Consider the following 18,813-nt stretch of genomic DNA (forward strand, 5'->3'; position numbering starts at 1 on the left):
ACGAATTTTTAAGCCTTACTATGGACATATATCTCATCTTGTCTATCTTCCATATGCCAATTATGAAGTTAAATGCTGAAACTTTCTCAGTTAAATTTAACGGGAGCGAAGATATTTGCAATTTAACTTCTGTTGACTGGCAGTTAAACTGACCTAAAGGAGTTACATGAAAATGATCGCAAAGCAATATTTATTATTAGAATAGTGAATATGATAGTGTACCAAAATCCATTCTTCAAGTTAAAGGGTGATACGGTCAACATTTGGTCAAGGGAAAACGCGTGTAAATCGGTGAAATCGTTTATTTAAAAAATTAAATTAAATTTCTTTTTCAAGTTCAATTAGTATAAAATTCAAGAAAAATATTCAGTTAGGCTTTCGCTTTTCGAAATCCGAATTGCCGGGCCTCACTCTTGACACCTGCCATCAGATTTTGTACAGCCACCTTGTCCACCTTCTTCGCCTTGCTCGCCCTTAGTAGTTTTTTTGGTCTTCTTTAGGTTCCGCTTGACAATAGCCCAGTATTTCTCAATTGGGCGGAGCTCTGGCGTGTTGGGAGGGTTCTTGTCCTTGGGAACCACCGGCACGTTGTTGGCGGCGTACCACTCCATGGCCTTTTTACCGTAATGGCAAGATGCCAAATCCGGCCAAAATAGTACGGAACAACCGTGTTTCTTCAGGAAAGGCAGCAGACGTTTATTCAAACACTCTTTCACGTAAATTTCTTGGTTGACAGTCCCGAAAGCTATGAAAATGCTGCTTTTCAAGCCACAGGTACAGATGGCTTGCCAAACCAGATATTTCTTTGCGAACTTTGACAGTTTTATGTGCTTGAAAATATCTGCTACCTTTCCCCTTCCTTTTGCCGTATAAAACTCCTGTCCCGGAAGCTGCTTGTAGTCGGCTTTGACGTAGGTTTCGTCGTCCATTACCACGCAGTCAAACTTCGTCAGCATCGTCGTGTACAGCCTCCGGGGATCGCGCTTTGGCCGTCGTATTTTTTTTTTATCATTGCGATTTGGAGTCACTACCATCTTGTAAGTCGATAGTCCGGCTCGATGCACGGTTGTAGACGGTACACCCAGTTTATTTGCGGCACCTCGGAGAGAGGTTAGGGTTTCGCTTGAAACTACCGGCAACTCAATTTGTCGTCTCAGCGGCTTCCGGTTTTCGATTTCCCCCCGATCCAGACTTCCTGGCTGTCGACAAACGTTCCCCAAACACTTTAATTACATTTGTAACGGTTGATTTGGCAACTTTTAGCGATTTTGCCAGCTTTGCGTGCGAGTAACTCGGATTTTCGCGATGCGCGAGCAAAATTTTGATACGCTGCTCTTCTTGCTTGGACGGCATTTTGACAACTGAAGAGTGAATTCCAAAATCAAAATAGGAGCAACATTCTACACACACACACCTTCAAAATGAGGGGTGTTCAGGTTTTTTAAATGCAAAATTGAAAGAAATACGTCAAGTTTATATTGACCAAATTTTGACCGTATCACCCTTTATCAAATTCTCTAAATGACAAAAAATTAATAAAAAAAAATATAGCAAAATCTTTAGGAATTTCTATATTAATTGCTGCACTGCTATTTTCTTTGATTATGTCTTTAGAGATACAAAGAAACAATTAAGGGTAATAAAATCGAAAATATTTTACTTTTCCAATTAATTAATTAATTTTCTCTCTCTCATTTCTTCTGTGTATTGTGAATTAGAGAAGTGAATAAGGGAAAGGTATTCGTGGAATATGTGATTTTTTTTTTCCTTTATGGAATATGACCTAAGGTCATCTCTATAATACAGTTGTACATACCTGTCATCTGTGGGTTTGTATGTGACAATATATTTCTCCACAGGATGAGCATTCAAATCGATCATGGTCTGCCATGAGACTCGCACTGTGGTCGGTGTGAGAAATGTGACTGTGATATTTTCCGGTGTAGCTGGTATTGTACCTACAAAAAATTGACATAAAATCAACATTAGAAATCATCAATAAATAAATGAATAATGTAGAGAGCAAAACAGAGAATAACAAACTAACAATGGAAAATAACTGAAATGAGTTAGTACATATGTCACACATACACTTCCAATCTCTGGAATCCGTAACAATATCCCAGGACAAAGGCTAAGATGCAACAAAAGACCAAAGTGTGCCATAGAAAATGAAATTCAAGTCACTGACAATGCGAAATGAATGAACGCAAAGAAATAACAATGTTTTGTTGTCGAAGGCTTTTTTTGTATTACAAGGAAATTGAATGGGAGATGCATTTGCAGTGGTACTGACGCTGATTTTCGGAAATTGAAATTGACCTTAAGGATATCAATTTTTTCAATGTCACTCTATGATGTCAAAATAGTTTTTGGGAAAAATAGTGTTTTTTTATATTTTTTTAGCCCAAAAAGAGGGAGGGTTTTGGCTGAACTAAAATGGGCCAATATTTTATTTTAACAATATATGTCTGTCCATACATATAATAGGGTATAATTAGAATAATGGGTATATCAGTAAGTACTTTACAATATCCTAACAATGACTTGAACGACTCAGCACATGATTACCATGTGATCAATACACTAAAAGAAAGGGAATAGAGCCAATATTTCTGGGAAAAATATTTTAACTAAGATAAAGATTATTATAACCAACCATAAAATGCTTTAGGGCAAGATGAGTTAATCCATGACAATTCAATACAAATTATTGGATTTTTATTATCATCAAAAGCCTTGACATTTGCTACCTTTAATAAAAAGAGTGAATTTATTTTACCAAAAACGCTATGCTATGACAATATAAAAATGTTATAAAAATTTTTAATTAATTAATACACATTAAAACTAAAAGCAAATAAATTTTCATCATCATTAATTTCAGACATTAAAGTTGCTAACAACTATGAATGAAATAAAACCAAATTCAACTGCAAATTGAATCTACAATATTTCTGTGACCACACACAAATAAAGCCTCCAAGCTCCATGGGGATTTTAGAGTATTCCCAACACAAAAAAGAGCTGTGATTAATTTATTACCCAACCAATATAAAAAATTTGATTGGATTTTTTATGCCATAGCAAAATAAATAAATATCAACTGGGCCCACTGCTGAGACTACAACAAACTAGTTTAGAGTTCAATGTAAAAGGCCATATTGTTTTCCACTTTAGTAGAATGAGATTGAAAAATTCCCTAAGGATATTTTATATTACGTATATGAATTATTTCTATCACATATACATGCATATATTTTAGCCACATATATGTATGTGTAGAAAAAAAAACGGAACAAGAGAAGAAAATAAATTATTATTGATCTTTGAGTGTATGCGTATTTTTATTTGTTTTGGAATTTTATTACACCATCATCAGTAGAATGCATTAAATTGGCATTTCATTTCATTTCATTTCATTTTTTTTTTTTTTGAATATGACTAACGTTCAAATAACATACACTCACTTAACTCGTAGTCCTGTATTTCGTTTTATCATTGTCCTTTTGTGTGTCTTTGCGTGTGTGTGTGTGTGCTTGTTTCTTACATTAATTATTTTGCCGTTTACATGTAAATGTATGTACATTCGTAATAATAAATTTAAACAATAGGGTGGATGGGTAATATCCTTGGGGGTTTTCACGTATGGTGAACATAGAAACACAGTTTCGCTAATTTGATTTTCTTTTAGTTTTTGGTATATATAAAAATGTAAAAAAGGGAAATATTATTCCCATGACAGCAATATTTGCGGTCCATAAACTTTTCTTGCGAAATAGATTCTTGCAATGTGGAATTATAATATTTTGAAAATTGGCTTAGAAAATACTCTACCAAATACTAGGGTATGAGGAATAAGGCTCAATCTTTTCGCAGGAATCATAGTGCCTTTCCATATGGTCACGAAGAAATACCATTAAGAGAAGCATTGCAGTCGGGTGAAGGCCAGCGCGATGGAGCACGTTTGCCACAGATGGTAGAATTCTAACAAAAAATGGTAAATTTTTACAGATTGATAGAATTCTTGATGTTTTGGTAGATTATGATAACATTCCTCACCAAATAAGAGGTACTTTAATTTTCTATAAAAGAAATCGACAAAATTTTCTATAGAAATAAAATTTTGACAAAAAAAATCAAAAAAAAATCAAATTTTTTATAGAAATAAAATCTTTACAACATTTTCTATTCACAAAAAAATTTCAACAAAAACATTTTCTATAGAAATAAAATGTTTACAAAATTTTCTATAGAAATGAAATTTTGACAAACAACAATTTTAATAAAAACAAAATTTTGATAAAATTTTCTATTGACGAAAATATTCTAAAAAAAAATAAAATATTGATAGTAATAACATTTTCACAATTTTCTTTAAAAATAAAATTTTCACAATTTTCTTTAGAAATAAAATTTTAGCAAAATTTTCTATAGAAATAAAATTTTGGCAAATTTTCCATAGAAATATAATTTTAACAATAATTTCTATAGAAATAAAATTTTGACAAAAGTTTCTATAGAAATAAAATTTGGACAAAATTTTCTATAAAAATAAAATTTTGCCAGAATTTTCTATAGAAATAAAACTTGAACAAAATTTTCTATGGATATATAACTTTCACAAAATTTTCAATAGAAATAAAATTTTGGCAAAATTTTCAATAGAAATAAAATTTTGACAAAATTTTCACTAAAAATAAAATTTTGACAACATTTTCTATAGAAATATAATTTTGACAACATTTTCTATAGAAATATAATTTTGACAAAATTTTCTATAGAAATAAAATATTGACAAAATTTTTAATAGAAATAAAATTTTGCCAACATTTTCTATAGAAATAAAATTTTGACAAAATTTTCGATAGAAATAAAATTTTTACAAAATTTTCTATAGAAATAAAATTTTGATAAAATTTTCTATAGAAATAAAATTTTGACACAATTTTTTATTGACAAAAAAAATGAACTATTAACAGAAATAAAATTTTGGCAAAATTTTCTATAGAAATAAAACTTTGAAAAAATTTTCTATAGAAATAAAATTTTGACAAAATATTCTATAGAAATAAAATATTAACAAAATTGTTAATAGAAATAAAATTTTGACAAAATTTTCTATAGGAATAAAATGTTGACAAAATTTTCTATAGAAATAAAATATTGACAAAATTTTATATAGAAAAAAAAATTGACAAAATTTTATATAGAAATAAAATGTTAACAAAATTTTCTATAGAAATGAAAGTTTGACAAAATTTTCTATAGAAATAAAATATTGACAACATTTTTAATAGAAATAAAATTTTGACAACATTTTCTATAGAAATAAAATTTAGAAAAAAACAAAAAAAAAATACATTTTTGATAGGAATAAAATTTTGACACAATTTTTAGTTGACAAAAAAAATGAAGTAGTAACAAAAATAAAATTTTGACAAAATTTTCTATAGAAATAAAATTTTGACAAAATTTTCTATAGAAATAAAACTTTGACAAAATTTTCTATAGAAATAAAATTTTGACAAAATTGTCTATAGAAATAATATATTGACAAAATATTGAATAGAAATAAAATTTTGACAACATTTCTATAGGAATAAAATTTTGACAAAATTTTCTGCAGAAATAAAATTTTGACCAAAGTTTCTATAGAAATAAAATTTTGACAGAATTTTCTATAAAAATAAAATTTTTGTCAGAATTTTCTATAGAAATAAAATTTTGACAAAATTTTCAATAGAAATAAAATTTTGACAAAATTTTCTATAGAAATAAAACGTTGTTGTTGTTTGATAGTTGACCTTTAAACTGTTAATTATATTTGTTTAGTTCGACAAAATTTTCTATAGAAATAAAACTTTAACCAAATTTTCACTAAAAATAAAATTTTGACAACATTTTCTATAGAAATAAAATATTGACAAAATTTTATATAGAAAAAACAAATTGACAAAATTTTATATAGAAATAAAGTTTTGACAAAATTTTATATAGAAATAAAATTTTGACAAAATTTTCTATAGAAATAAAATATTGACAAAATTTTTAATAGAAATAAAATTTTGACAACATTTTCTATAGTGATAAAATTTTGACAAAATTTTTTATAGGAACAAAATTTTGACAAAATTTTTTATAAAAATAAAATTTTGACAAAATTTTTTATAGAAATAAAATTTTGACAAAATTTTCTATAGAAATAAAATTTAGAAAAAACAAAAAATAAAAATACATTTTTGATAGGAATAAAAATTTCACACAATTTTTAATTGACAATAAAATTAACTAGTAACAAAAATAAAATTTTGACAAAATTTTCTATAGAATTCAAATTTTGACAAAATTTTCTATAGAAATAAAATTTTGACAAAATTTTCTATAGAAATAAAACTTTGACAAAATTTTCTATAGAAATAAAATTTTGACAAAATTGTCTATAGAAATAATATATTGACAAAATATTGAATAGAAATAAAATTTTGACAACATTTCTATAGGAATAAAATTTTGACAAAATTTTCTGCAGAAATAAAATTTTGACAAAATTTTGTATAGAAATAAAGCAAATCTACCTATCCACCCTAGTGTCAGTAAGTATGTATAACTGACAGGTTATTATAATATAAGAGACAGTCAGCCGACTAAGTTACATTATCGCCATTAAAATGACTGCAAAATTAGATGGTACAAAGCGATTCCTCTCAGGGGACCTCATTTAATATTCAAGGTATACTGAATCTATTAAAGAATACCATATCATTGATATGTGACGTTTAACGGCAGACAGACTTTAAAGAGAAAATACAAATCAATTGTTTATTGCACAGTTTTTCATTGATTGAAAGTTGAAATTTTTCTTCCAAACACAGAATTAACGTTAACCCTCTAATGCCCCATTTTTTCTGCCAACTGATAAAATAATCAAGAAAAACCAATAATACGTTAAAATCCAGTAAATGATGCAAAGTCACTTGTAGAGTTTTGACTAAGTTTGGTTTTTATTTTACCAAAATTCTGCGATAGAAATCTTATACAAACATTATACTAGTGTCATTACTTTCTTAGCATTTCCAATCTGATATACGTTTTCCCTTGAAGAAATTCTCTCCTTTTGCCTTAACTCCATTGGTCCTTGAAAATGTTAATCATAAAATATTCATATTGTCAAAACAATTGTTGATTACTTCGGTTATATATAATAACAGTGAAATGACACACAATCACCAATTGTTATATATAATTTCCAAGCCTTCTAATAATTTATTTGTGACAAACTTGACATTTAAAATGTTTGTTTTAATTATAGTAATTATTTGTTATTATTATTATGAGAAATAATTTTTTAATAATCATGTTAATGAGGGGAATACAAATCGTGTTGGTATGCTTAAAGTAGAAATAATAATGGGTTTTTCTGCATAGTGCAAGTACTCTCAAGTTGATAGAAAACTCAAGTCACATGCATTGCCATGCATGTAATTCAATTGAAATTTCCATAGATTTAATGTCTTCTTCCCTTTTATACTTCAGATTCAGATGCCTGCAGATGCACTTCAAAGACAATTTCACACCTATTTGATGTTGATACTCGTCACAACAAGTGGGTATTGCAATTTGCGATTATAGATATTTTCTTCACCCACAACTAAGAGTTGGCTGGAGAGTGATTCTGAGTATATGGTGAGAAATATATGGAAACTTGAATACATTTCTTATGCAGTTTTGCTAGCATTTACGACCTTTGTATCATGTGGATTTTGTGGGTGTGTGTGAGAGAGAGAGAGGGAGAATGTGCGAACGACTGTATTGGTATTTTTTATGGTGCTACTATAACAGTTTCTCTTGAATTCTATTATAAGTTTTACTGTTTTATTTATAAGTGGGGACAATTTCTAGAGAACATCCCATAAAAGTAAGAGTTAATATACGGAGTGGCTGATATGTATTTCAATCAAATTAAGGTTGCTATAATTTCTAAACTGCTCGTCCCACATCTGATTGATTTATTCCAGTGACAGTTCAATTAATTGCATTCAAGCTTACAAAAGCATTTTAATAATGCTTGAATTCGTGATGAAATTCAAGCGTGATAATGTGATTGCTTTATTTTTTATTAGAAAACCGCAAATGGATATCATTAGGGCCTTCCAGCATATAAATGTGAATAAATCTTCTCTTACCGGACAAGAAAACAGTAACAACATAAGAAATGGTACGAAAACTGACGGTCAGATTTAATCCAAATCCGCATTGGTAGATAACTTGCTAGTGATCTGAACATATCGGGAGAAAGGATACAACACAATGAAAAATGAGATTGAACTATAGCCATTGACATTTTAAAAAGTACAAGAGCTTACCGATTTACAAAAAATATAGTCTACAAAGAGCCAAAGAGTTGCTTGCTCGAAATTGGTCAGTTACCGTATTTGTTTTTTTCCGCTGAGAAGCCATTCCAAATTTAGAAGTTTGTGAACAAATGATCGGTTTCACTTGCTGAAGAGGTCAGCCGAAAGTATACCATTTCAATTGGCTACCAAAACTCAAATACTGCCGTAACGGCCGATCGTATCTCCCAGCTCGTATTTATCGACTGTGGGGCTAAAATTAATGCCGAATATTATCGGGAATGTTATACTCCTAAAGATAGTATTGAAGCAAAATAAAGCAGACAAACATTTTGGCCTTTGGCCATAGACATTCCAACAAAACTCAGCACCATCACACTCAGTGATTGTTAAGCCATCAAAAATGACTTAAAAAGGAGGTTCCTCGGTTTATTTATACCGCACAATGGTCGCCAAAAACTCCGGACTTTTACGTCTGGTGCATTTCGGAGAGTAAGGTTTGCACTAAAAAATACCACATTGTCGATCATTTCTAGACGGACCTTCGCCGGAAATGGGCCCAAATGCAGCGCATGATGGCTTTGTCAGACGTTTTTAGGACATAATTTGTGTAAAAGGTATACGCAATTCGTACAAATATAAATTGATTATAAATTTTCATGATATTTCCGACATTTTTTACTATTGAACAATGAAATTTAAAAACTGAAAAATATATTATATCAATTATATTATATATTATATATATATATATCACTTTAAATTATATATAAGGAACTCCTGATAGAAAATCGGGAAAATAGTCTTTCACAAAAAAGACATCCTCATTCCTTTCAATTTTGAAAAAAAAAAATTAAGGAATCGTGTTGATCTAAAGATGATATCTGGGAGCCACCGTGGGGCAATGGTTCGCATGCCCGCATACTCAGGGTCGTGGGTTCGAACTCAGTTTCGATTAAACACCAACAAGTTTCTCAGCGGTGGATTATCCCACCTCCGTAATGCTGGTGACATTTCTGAGTGTTTCAAAGATTCTCTAAGTGGTTTCACTGCAATGTGGAAAGCCGTTCGGACTCGGCTATATAAAGGAGGTCCCTTATGATTGAGCTTAACATAGAATCGAACGGCACCCAGTGATAAGAGAGATGTTCACCACTGTGATATCACATTCGACTGAATAGTCTAAGTGAGCCTGAAATATCGGGCTGCCACTATTCCTAACCTGATATCTATTTATGTATGAGATCTCGCTTTTTCCCTTCAAAGATAACCTAAATTTCCCCCAAAATTGCATGTATATGAGTTTAGGTATGTGGAATGAAGTGTATTGGCAATGCGGCAGAAGTAAGGTTCCATTCCCTATCCATACAAAAGAAAATTAAAAAAAAAAAAACTTTTTTGTACATCTAGAACACCTCCTATAACAACTCCTGAGTTAACCCCTCAATCTTTTGGATTTCTTTTGCCGTATTGACTAGGTTGGGCTAGGTTGAAAACAGCAAGGTAGTGTTCCCAATTCCCATCATCCCCGAAACACGCCCAGATAGGCTCTCAATTCTAGATGTCCGGTTATTATTTCCACGGCCCTCCTGAATGTTCTGTCCTACTCTCCTTGAGTAGTTAGCCAATCTTTTCCTTATCTGGGCCACCCCATAGTATTTGCGTAGCCCTTCCGGCGGTTGCATTGGTCCACATGGCTTTATGGGTCTCCGGTACACATTCATCCAACTTGACTCGCGTTGCCTCTATTGGCTTTGTGTTTCCTTCCTATGATCACTTCCCTATGTGACCTATCACCAGTTCATTTGCCTTTGGGAATTTGGCATTTGTATAAAATCGTGAATTTGGCATTTGTATAAAATCGGACACTTGCAGTGCATCCAAGCTTCCATTTGCTAAAGACCCACTTAAGGCCATTTTAGGTCGATAAAAATGTTTATCTTTTTTGGGTCCATTATTTTAATATTTCCTTAAATCTGGGATAGTCTTTTGTTCCATGGGTTGTTGTTTTCTCTTGAAATTTTTAATTACATAAAATAATGTTTTTACGAATTGGCAAAGTTGTTTGTCTACTCATTCGTAACATAAAGTTAATCAATAATATTTGATGAATAATGAACGAGAAGCCAGCTACTAAAAACTAAATTAAAAATTTAACAACTTTTGCTTTTATACTTCTTGTCTTCTCCTATATGGTATTTGTGGGGTTAGTTGGCTTATAAGCATAATACAATAAAGGCAGGTCATCCTTTTTGAGGATATTCATAATAGAAAATGTGTTTAGTAGCTGTTTAGTGGTCGGATAGTTACTTAAATTGATACTTAATGTATACAATAAAAACTGTATATAGGTATGTGGATGGGTGTGTGTGTATCAATGCCCATATTCCCTTTCACACCAAACATAAACATAATCGTGCAACGAAACCATGTTGTTAAAATTCCATCATTAACATTAGCGAAGAATACATTAATGTTAATAGCCTCTATTGAGACGAGTATGTGAGTATGTGTGTATTTCTCATTATATGAGAAAATCTATTGGGAGAGCTTCTCTGTACTTGCCAAAGGTGCATGAATGTGTATAGAAAAGCGTATAATCCATTCCCGCAACACTAACATCTTTAATTACTCTTCTCATAAGAGGGAGAGAGAGAGCTTTTAAGTTATGGTTTCATTTTAATCATTGTAATTAATGGCAATGGTAGCCTCAAAGGTTTATGCCATGGTTATGGCTATTGTGTAAAGTGCTTTGAATGGAAATTTTCTGGGGGCGCTTAGGCATTGTTTATTAACTCTCTCCCCGCTCTCTCTCTCTCTCTCTCTCACCCAAGTGTATAATTGGCCATTTGAAGATATCAAAATTATTGGCACAATGAGTTTGTAGTTTGTGGTGGCGGTTGGTTGTCCTTGGCGGTTTACTTCAATTATCCTTCGTTCACTTACATGACGAGTAAGTAAACGTTGGAAATTGTTTGCATGTTTGTTTGTTTGACACAGTTTCTTCGGAGGCGTTTTATAATTTATTTTGTATATTGTAATACATGTACAGTGGTTTGAATATATCTATGGATACAAAGCAGAATACAATATAAACAATAGAGGGAAGGACAAAGCTTGAAAAGAATTAGTTAATATTTTAAAATTTAAGTTGCTGTAACAACACAAATACAGCACGTACTTATAACTTCAAAAATGTCAAGCTTAACGATACAGTGTCAGTTGGTAAATCGAACACTAGGGTTGTCCAAACTTCATATGTAAGAGACAACCCTCATGTTTAACTCTTAACGCAGATATGCCGACCGTACTACATGTAGTACACCTGTTATGTTCAGGTTTCTGCGTTTACGGTACTTTACATTTTCTAATCTACTTGTTGGTGTGCTACAGAATATAACGGCCCGTCGGCATATCTGGGTTAAATATAACAAAGAAATATTTGCTACAAAAATTCATATCTTTATTATCTACGCCATATTATCTGATCTCAATTTAACTCCTTTCATTCATTGTGTATTTTGTTTGTTTTTTCTTTTTTATCTAATTTTCATACAAATCACAGTAATTTTCAATAACCTTGAAAAAAAATTGTAACCAACACTTAACTCGGTGTAAATATAGGTGTGGACATAGGCATTTAATCAATATTGAAAAACATTCATACGCATTGCAGGATTTAATTGGGACTTTACACTTTATTCTACCCAACCAACAGATGTGATATTTGTTTTTAATAACTCACACACTCGCACACTCACACATATATATATATATGAATAAAATATCACAATCCCACCCTTACAATTGAAACCTGAGCTTATTATACACTGTTATAGTCTCGAGTTTAAAACTCAGCCACTACGCTGCAGGGGCAATAATTTTTTAAATTGAAATTTCTTTTAACTTAAGAATAAAATAAAAAAATGTTTACTTTAGTTTTGTTATGGCTTCGTCGTTGGTTGGTTGGTATAGTTAAATTTAATGCCCCCCATAAAAAGGACATCATAAAATTTCACATGACCTTGATATACGAATTTCTGTTTGTCTGTCTTTTTTCTTTCGAGTATGAAAACGAAACAAATGAAGAAATAAGAATTTAATAAAACAATTCTACTAAATGTAAGAGCGAACAACCTTTTGGCAACCAGAGGGCAATAAACATTTTCATTGGTCTACCAGGTATATCAAACAGAAACAGTCATCACTCGAAGCAACAATAGAGCGAATAGAAACACAAACGAATTTCATACTTGGATGATTTCCCCCCAATGTTTTGCTCTTTTCGATTTTGCATTCTCAGACGGGTGGTAATGGCATAATTTTCCCATAATGAAAATATTCCTTTTTGGACAACCTTAGGGAATATACGGAGTTATTTTCCCAAGAAACCCATTCGTTTGGAAAGCAAACATAGAAAAACGTATGGCTTTTGTTGCACAAAAATTCCTGTCTTCTTGTCATTAACGGTTTTGCTGATGATGACAGGTCATATGAAATGGGTTTACCACAAAAATCAAATGATATTTCTCTATTAGTAATAGTGCAACAAAAAATTAACAAAGTCAAGAGGATTTGCAATATGTGAAAAAATTCTCTGGAATTCAAAAACAGATCTCTTTGGAAATTGGAAAAGTCTATAAAATTTTTATTATACTCTAAAGATTTATAATCTGCTGAATATATGGATGAGTGAATTATGGGCCAATGAATTCATGGAATGTCGTTTTTATATGCTAAAATTCTAGAAATTTATTGGAAAAATTAATTCTGTACAACTTACATACATTTCGAAGATAATTCACACAAATCTCTAATCGAACAAATGTGCAAGGAAATATTTGCACATTGATTGGAAACGGACTAAATCGAAGCATGAACATCGACCCAAAAAATATTAGAGCTCATTTTTTTAATTTAAAAGACCGTGTCAAAGTGAACCCTAAATTTCCTAATTATCCTAAATTAAATTTAAATTGTTCTAACAATCAATTTATCACGATTTCATTGAAAATCACCACTTGAACTTTAAAGTTCATGGGAGTAACACGACTTACCATAGACAACTTTCGTGGCATAGTTTTAGGCGGTATATGCGACCGTTTGAAAACAATATGATGTGTAAAGGGAAAAGTGATTAAAAATATAGCAATGGTAGTCCAAACTCAACTAGTTGATAAGGCAACTATGACGACAACAGTAATTTGAGCTGAATTTGGAATCAGAATTTAGTGGGACAACAAAATTATAAACGCTTGAAAATATAGTAAGTTTGATACTAAGGACGGGGGGTCTGGGCTATAAAGAGCTAGTTCCCTTAGCATTGAGCTTAGGATATAATCATATAGCAATCATTGATTGAAAGTTTAAAGTACATCATTTAAATCTGAGTATTATGGAAGTTTTAACCGGTCGTCGGTTAACGGTGGACCAAACCACCGCGCTTGAGTTCTGGTCAATCAATCAAAGGTGTAAATTTTCAACTGACTTCTTTGGCAAGTAAACCGACGATTTATTCTCGAACTTCTCAATTTGGAATGGCTTCTCATCGGAGAAAACCAAATACGGTGACTGGCCACTTTTGTGCAAGCAAAGCTCTTTCCAGTCTAACTTTGTTTATGCAAATTGTTTGTTGAGCTCTTGCACTCCTTGGAACTTGGAATGCCATTAGTCCAAATTCATATTTCAATGAGTTTTGCATCCGTTTTCGCAATATGTTCAGCTTACGTGCAAGTTTTTTACAACTTCTACGTGGATTTCGATGAACTCTGGGATTAACTTTTGGGATCTGTTTTTTTTTCGTCCACTTTTTGAATGCTATGCAATCAAAAATGGTGGATTTATTACTTTTTGCTAGATTGGTATAAATCTTAGTTTTTTGGTAGATTTTGCGAAACATTCCTCTCCAGCTAAGAGGTACTTCACAAATTTTCTATAGAAATAAAATTTTGAGAAAATTTTCTATAGTAATAAAATGTTGAGACATTTTTCTATAGAAATAAAAAATTTAACAAAATTTTCTATAGAAATAAAATTTAGAGAAAATTTTCTATAGAAATAAAATTTTGACCAAATTTTCTAAAGAGACAAAATGTTGACCAAATTTTCATAGAAATAAAATTTTGACCGAATTTTCTGTGCAAAAAAATGTTGACCAATTTTTCTATAGACATAAAATTTTGAAAAAATTTCCTGTAGAAATAAAATTTTCTATAGAAATAAATTTTTGAGAACATTTTCTAAAGAGACAAAATGTTGACCAAATTTTCATAGAAATAAAATTTTGACCAAATTTTCTGTACAAAAAAAAAAAAATGTTGACCAATTTTTCTATAGACATAAAATTTTGAAAAAATTTCCTGTAGAAATAAAATTTTGAGAAAATTTTCTATAGAAATAAATTTTTGAGAACATTTTCTAAAGAGACAAAATGTTGACCAAGTATTCATAGATATAAAATTTTTTCACCAATTTTTCTATAGGAATAAAATAATTACAAGATTTTCTATAGAAATAAAATTTTGAGAAAATTTTCTAAAGAAATAAAATTTTGAGAAAATTTTCTGTAGAAATAGCATTTTGAAAAAATTTTCTATAGAAATAAAGTTTTGAGAAAATTCTCTAAAGAGACAAAATGTTGACCAAATTTTCATAGAAACCAAATTTTTTCACCAATTTTTCTATTTAAATAAAATTTTGACAAAAATTTTTATAGAAATAAATGTTTGAGAAAAATTTCTATAGAAATAAAATTTTGAGGAAATTTTCTGTAGAAATAAAATTTTGACAAAATTTTCTGTAGAAATAAAATTTTGACAAAATTTTCTACAGCAATAAAATTTTGAGAAATTTTTCTATAGAAATAAAATTTTGAGAGAATTTTATGTAGAAAAAACATTTTGAAAAAATTTTCTATAGAAATAAAGTTTTGAGAAAATTTTCTAAAGAGACCAAATGTTGACCAAATTTTCATAGAAATAAAATTTTTTCACCAATTTTTCTATAGAAATAACATTTTGACAAAATTTCCTATAGAAATTAAATTTTGACAAAATTTTCTATAGAAATAAAATTTTGAGGGAATTTTCTGCAGAAATAAAATTTTGACAAAATTTTCTATAGCAATAAAATGTTGTACAAGTTTTCTATAGAAATAAAATTTTGAGAAAATTTTCTATAGAAATAAAATTTTGAGAAATAACATAACATTCTGTAGAAATAACATTTTGAGCAAATTTTCTATAGAAATAAAATGTTTGTTGTTGTTTTTGATTTCAGCCGACTATCAAACCTTTTTTCGGAAAGTTCAAGTGTAGTTTACTTTGGGTTGAGTGAATTACCCGAATTTATTCTGATAATTGGTTGATAGTTTTGCTGCAGGTAGAGGATGCTGATGAGGAATGTGGTAATTCCGAAACAGCTGTACATCCAACCATCTTGCAGTCTATACGGCTTTGCCCTAATATATTTGACAAACATTCTTTTCCACTGTTGGTTAAACTACACTTGTATTATAACAATGATTAAAGAAGAAAAAACCAACAATAACAAAAGAAATACAATTTTCACAAAATTTTCTCTAGAAATGAAATTTTGAAAAAATTTTCTATAGAAATAAAATATTGACAAAATTTTCTATAGAAATAAAATTCTGATAGAATTTTTTAAAGAAATAAAATTTTGAGAAAATTTTCTATAGAAATAAATTTCCCACCAAATTTTGTCAAAACAACATTTTTTTAATTTGGTACACGCAAAGAAAAAAACGTTTGGAAAACGTTTTTCTTTTATTGGAGTTTTTTGAATTGCTTCAAAAATTATACACTTTTCTCACCAAAAAAATTCGTTTGTTACAAAATGTTTATTTTTTCAATACAAAAAATATTTTTGAACCAACAACACAGTCCATTTCGTTGATATCAAACACTGTTCTTTTCTGACTTTAGGTCTTTAATAAGACACATTTTACAGTTCATAGTAAAAATTGTATATAGTAGAATGTAATGTTAAACATTTTTTCAGAATCTTCCGACCATATCTGGAATATATGTAAAAAAAAAAAAAAAAAAAAAACTTTGGTCGAAGCCACGACCCTTGGCATGCAAGTCGGACGTAGCGCCCACTGCTCCACGGTGCCCAACTAAATGTATCTTTCTGTTAAATAAAGTTTGTTTAATCGGTAATTGTCTATTGATGACAATAACTGCTACATAACTCAGTGGATAGATTGTTGGCTTACAAATTGCATGGTCCGCGGTTCGATTCTCCGTCCAGGCGAAAGGAAAAATATTTAAAATTTATAAAATGGTATAATTTCTTCTACATTATTTGTATTACAGAAAAAGGTGCTAAGAACTAAAAAACTTCGTGGAAGTGAGAAAGATGTGAGGGAAAATGCAATTAGACAGAAAAAACTTTTTTTGAGTTAGTCTTTATGAAATTGTTTTTACATCCTGGAAAAGAATAATCACAAAAAGTATATACTTTTCTTCCAAATACACTTCCTTTCAGCGAAAAGCAAATGAGAAACGAACTTTGTCTAAAATTTCGTTTGGGAGGAAAGAATTATTTTTTTTCGTGTAGACTTGTGGTAAAATTTTCTTCGAAAGTTGGTAGATTATTTTTGACACGAGCGGCAACTGTGTATGCAATACTTCCAGCAACGGTAATGCTATAAGAACAAACAAAAATGTATACACATGTAAATGTAGAAAAGCTGTCACTTGTAGCACTAGCACTCTTGAACTCCATCACGAATAATTTTATTTTTGAATGCAATAGATCAGAATGCTTTTATAAGGTGGTAAACCATAAAAGGAACTGCGTTAAATCTTTCACCTTTCAGACGAGCGGTTTAGAAATGAAAGCACAGTGAGTTTTCTTGCAATGCATATCACCCTGCAGTTGACATAACTCGTTAAAACAATGCGTAGTATGTTAAAAGTTATATTTTCAATAATAATACTAAAAATGTGAACCTTAGCAACATTTTTTGCCTGTCCTTGAAGAGTCAAAGAGACCATTTTTTTATTTTTGGAAAGTTTAAAAACCGCGTTTGAATGTTGGTTAAACATTAATGTGGATAAAATTTACGAGAAGTTTTGAATAGCAAAACTTCACTCTCTATATAATGCACCTATCGGCTGTGAGAGGAGTTTCCTCCTATTCATTTTGGCTTATCCGGGGGAAAATGTATTCACATAATAGTAAATGAAAGCATAATAATATACCAACATTTCTCTTTTCCTATAAGTTTTCTCGCCTTTTTTTTATTAAATAAAATCATTCTTTTTCACCAAAGATTTATGTACTGAAATTAAATTTCAATTTATAAAGACATAAAGCTCTTCAACCTTTTTTAAATGCGACTACAAGCACAACCCCCAAAACTACAAGATGGCCACATTTGAGCACCTTTAAATCAAAAATAGCAACTCATTGCCCATGATCTAACAAATATGATTTGCAAATCATTTTCTAAATACAAATTATGGTAATAACATACTCCAACAGTAGTGAGTCCATTTCAAAATTCATGAACAACTTTTGGTCAGCAAAAGTAACCAAATAACCTCAAATGCATGGAGAGAAGAACCTTTAGAAAATCAAAATTCTCGCTTTGTATTCTATTGTACAACAATAAGAGCCATTTAGTATGACAAGTGAATAGTCCTTGAAGCAGAAAAGCAAATCCTATGGAATAACCAACTTAGAAAAACCATTGAAAGGAGAGCCAACCTAAAAGTCATGCTAGGCCAATGCAGAAGCAATCTTTCTATGCGTCATGGTTAGAAGGGAGTATTGATGAGGTCTCAACAATTGCTCATGGACAGTGGCTACAATAGCAATTCGAAATGGATAAGGAATCAAAAGGCCGAGAGCTGGAGGAGGGGGTCGTAACCATTTATATTCATATACAACATTTCGAGTTTACCATGTCCCAGCTGTCTGTCATTCTTGATGGTCTAGTTTCGTCATTGCATTGCTGCCGTGGTCTTTCATTTTTTGTTGTTGTTGTACGAACTATGCCTGTCACTGATTCTTCTATGGTAAACAATAGGAAGCGTAGAACTTTCATCAATGGCAGAAGGAACTATCGGATCCAGTAGCTGCTCTTTGATGCAATGTGACTGAGTGACTGACATTTACATAGACTCTTTTTTTGGGGTGGCATTAATAAACAAATTGTAGGGGAATGAGGGCAGACAGTTGAGCCTACGAACAAAAGACCCAACAAATGCTAATATTACCTCTACAATAATAACAACAACAACAACCACACCAACAATAATTGATATAGACTATGCTTCATGGTGGGGTTAACTATTGCTTCAGTTGCAGTTTATTGATGTTTGTGTGTATGTCAGAGAGAGAGAGAGAGAGTATAAGTGAGTGTATACTCCCCAAAGAGTAAGAAAAAAAGTTTCGAAATAGACCTCCCCTGTAATACACCTCCTAT

General features: G+C 30.7%; 1 protein-coding gene across 1 annotated transcript in view; it reads right to left on the reverse strand.

The window, feature by feature from the left end:
- The window catches only part of LOC142239089 (uncharacterized), a 225,080-nt gene that overhangs the window by 112,932 nt on the left and 93,335 nt on the right, over positions 1-18,813 (reverse strand). Inside the window, exon 4 of the mRNA XM_075310851.1 lies at positions 1,817-1,958. Coding sequence (XP_075166966.1) covers positions 1,817-1,958 — 142 coding nt within the window. The remainder of the gene's footprint in view (positions 1-1,816; positions 1,959-18,813) is intronic.

The sequence above is a fragment of the Haematobia irritans genome, chromosome 5 (genome assembly GCF_050003625.1).
Source record: "Haematobia irritans isolate KBUSLIRL chromosome 5, ASM5000362v1, whole genome shotgun sequence".
Classification (NCBI taxonomy): Eukaryota; Metazoa; Arthropoda; class Insecta; order Diptera; family Muscidae; genus Haematobia; species Haematobia irritans.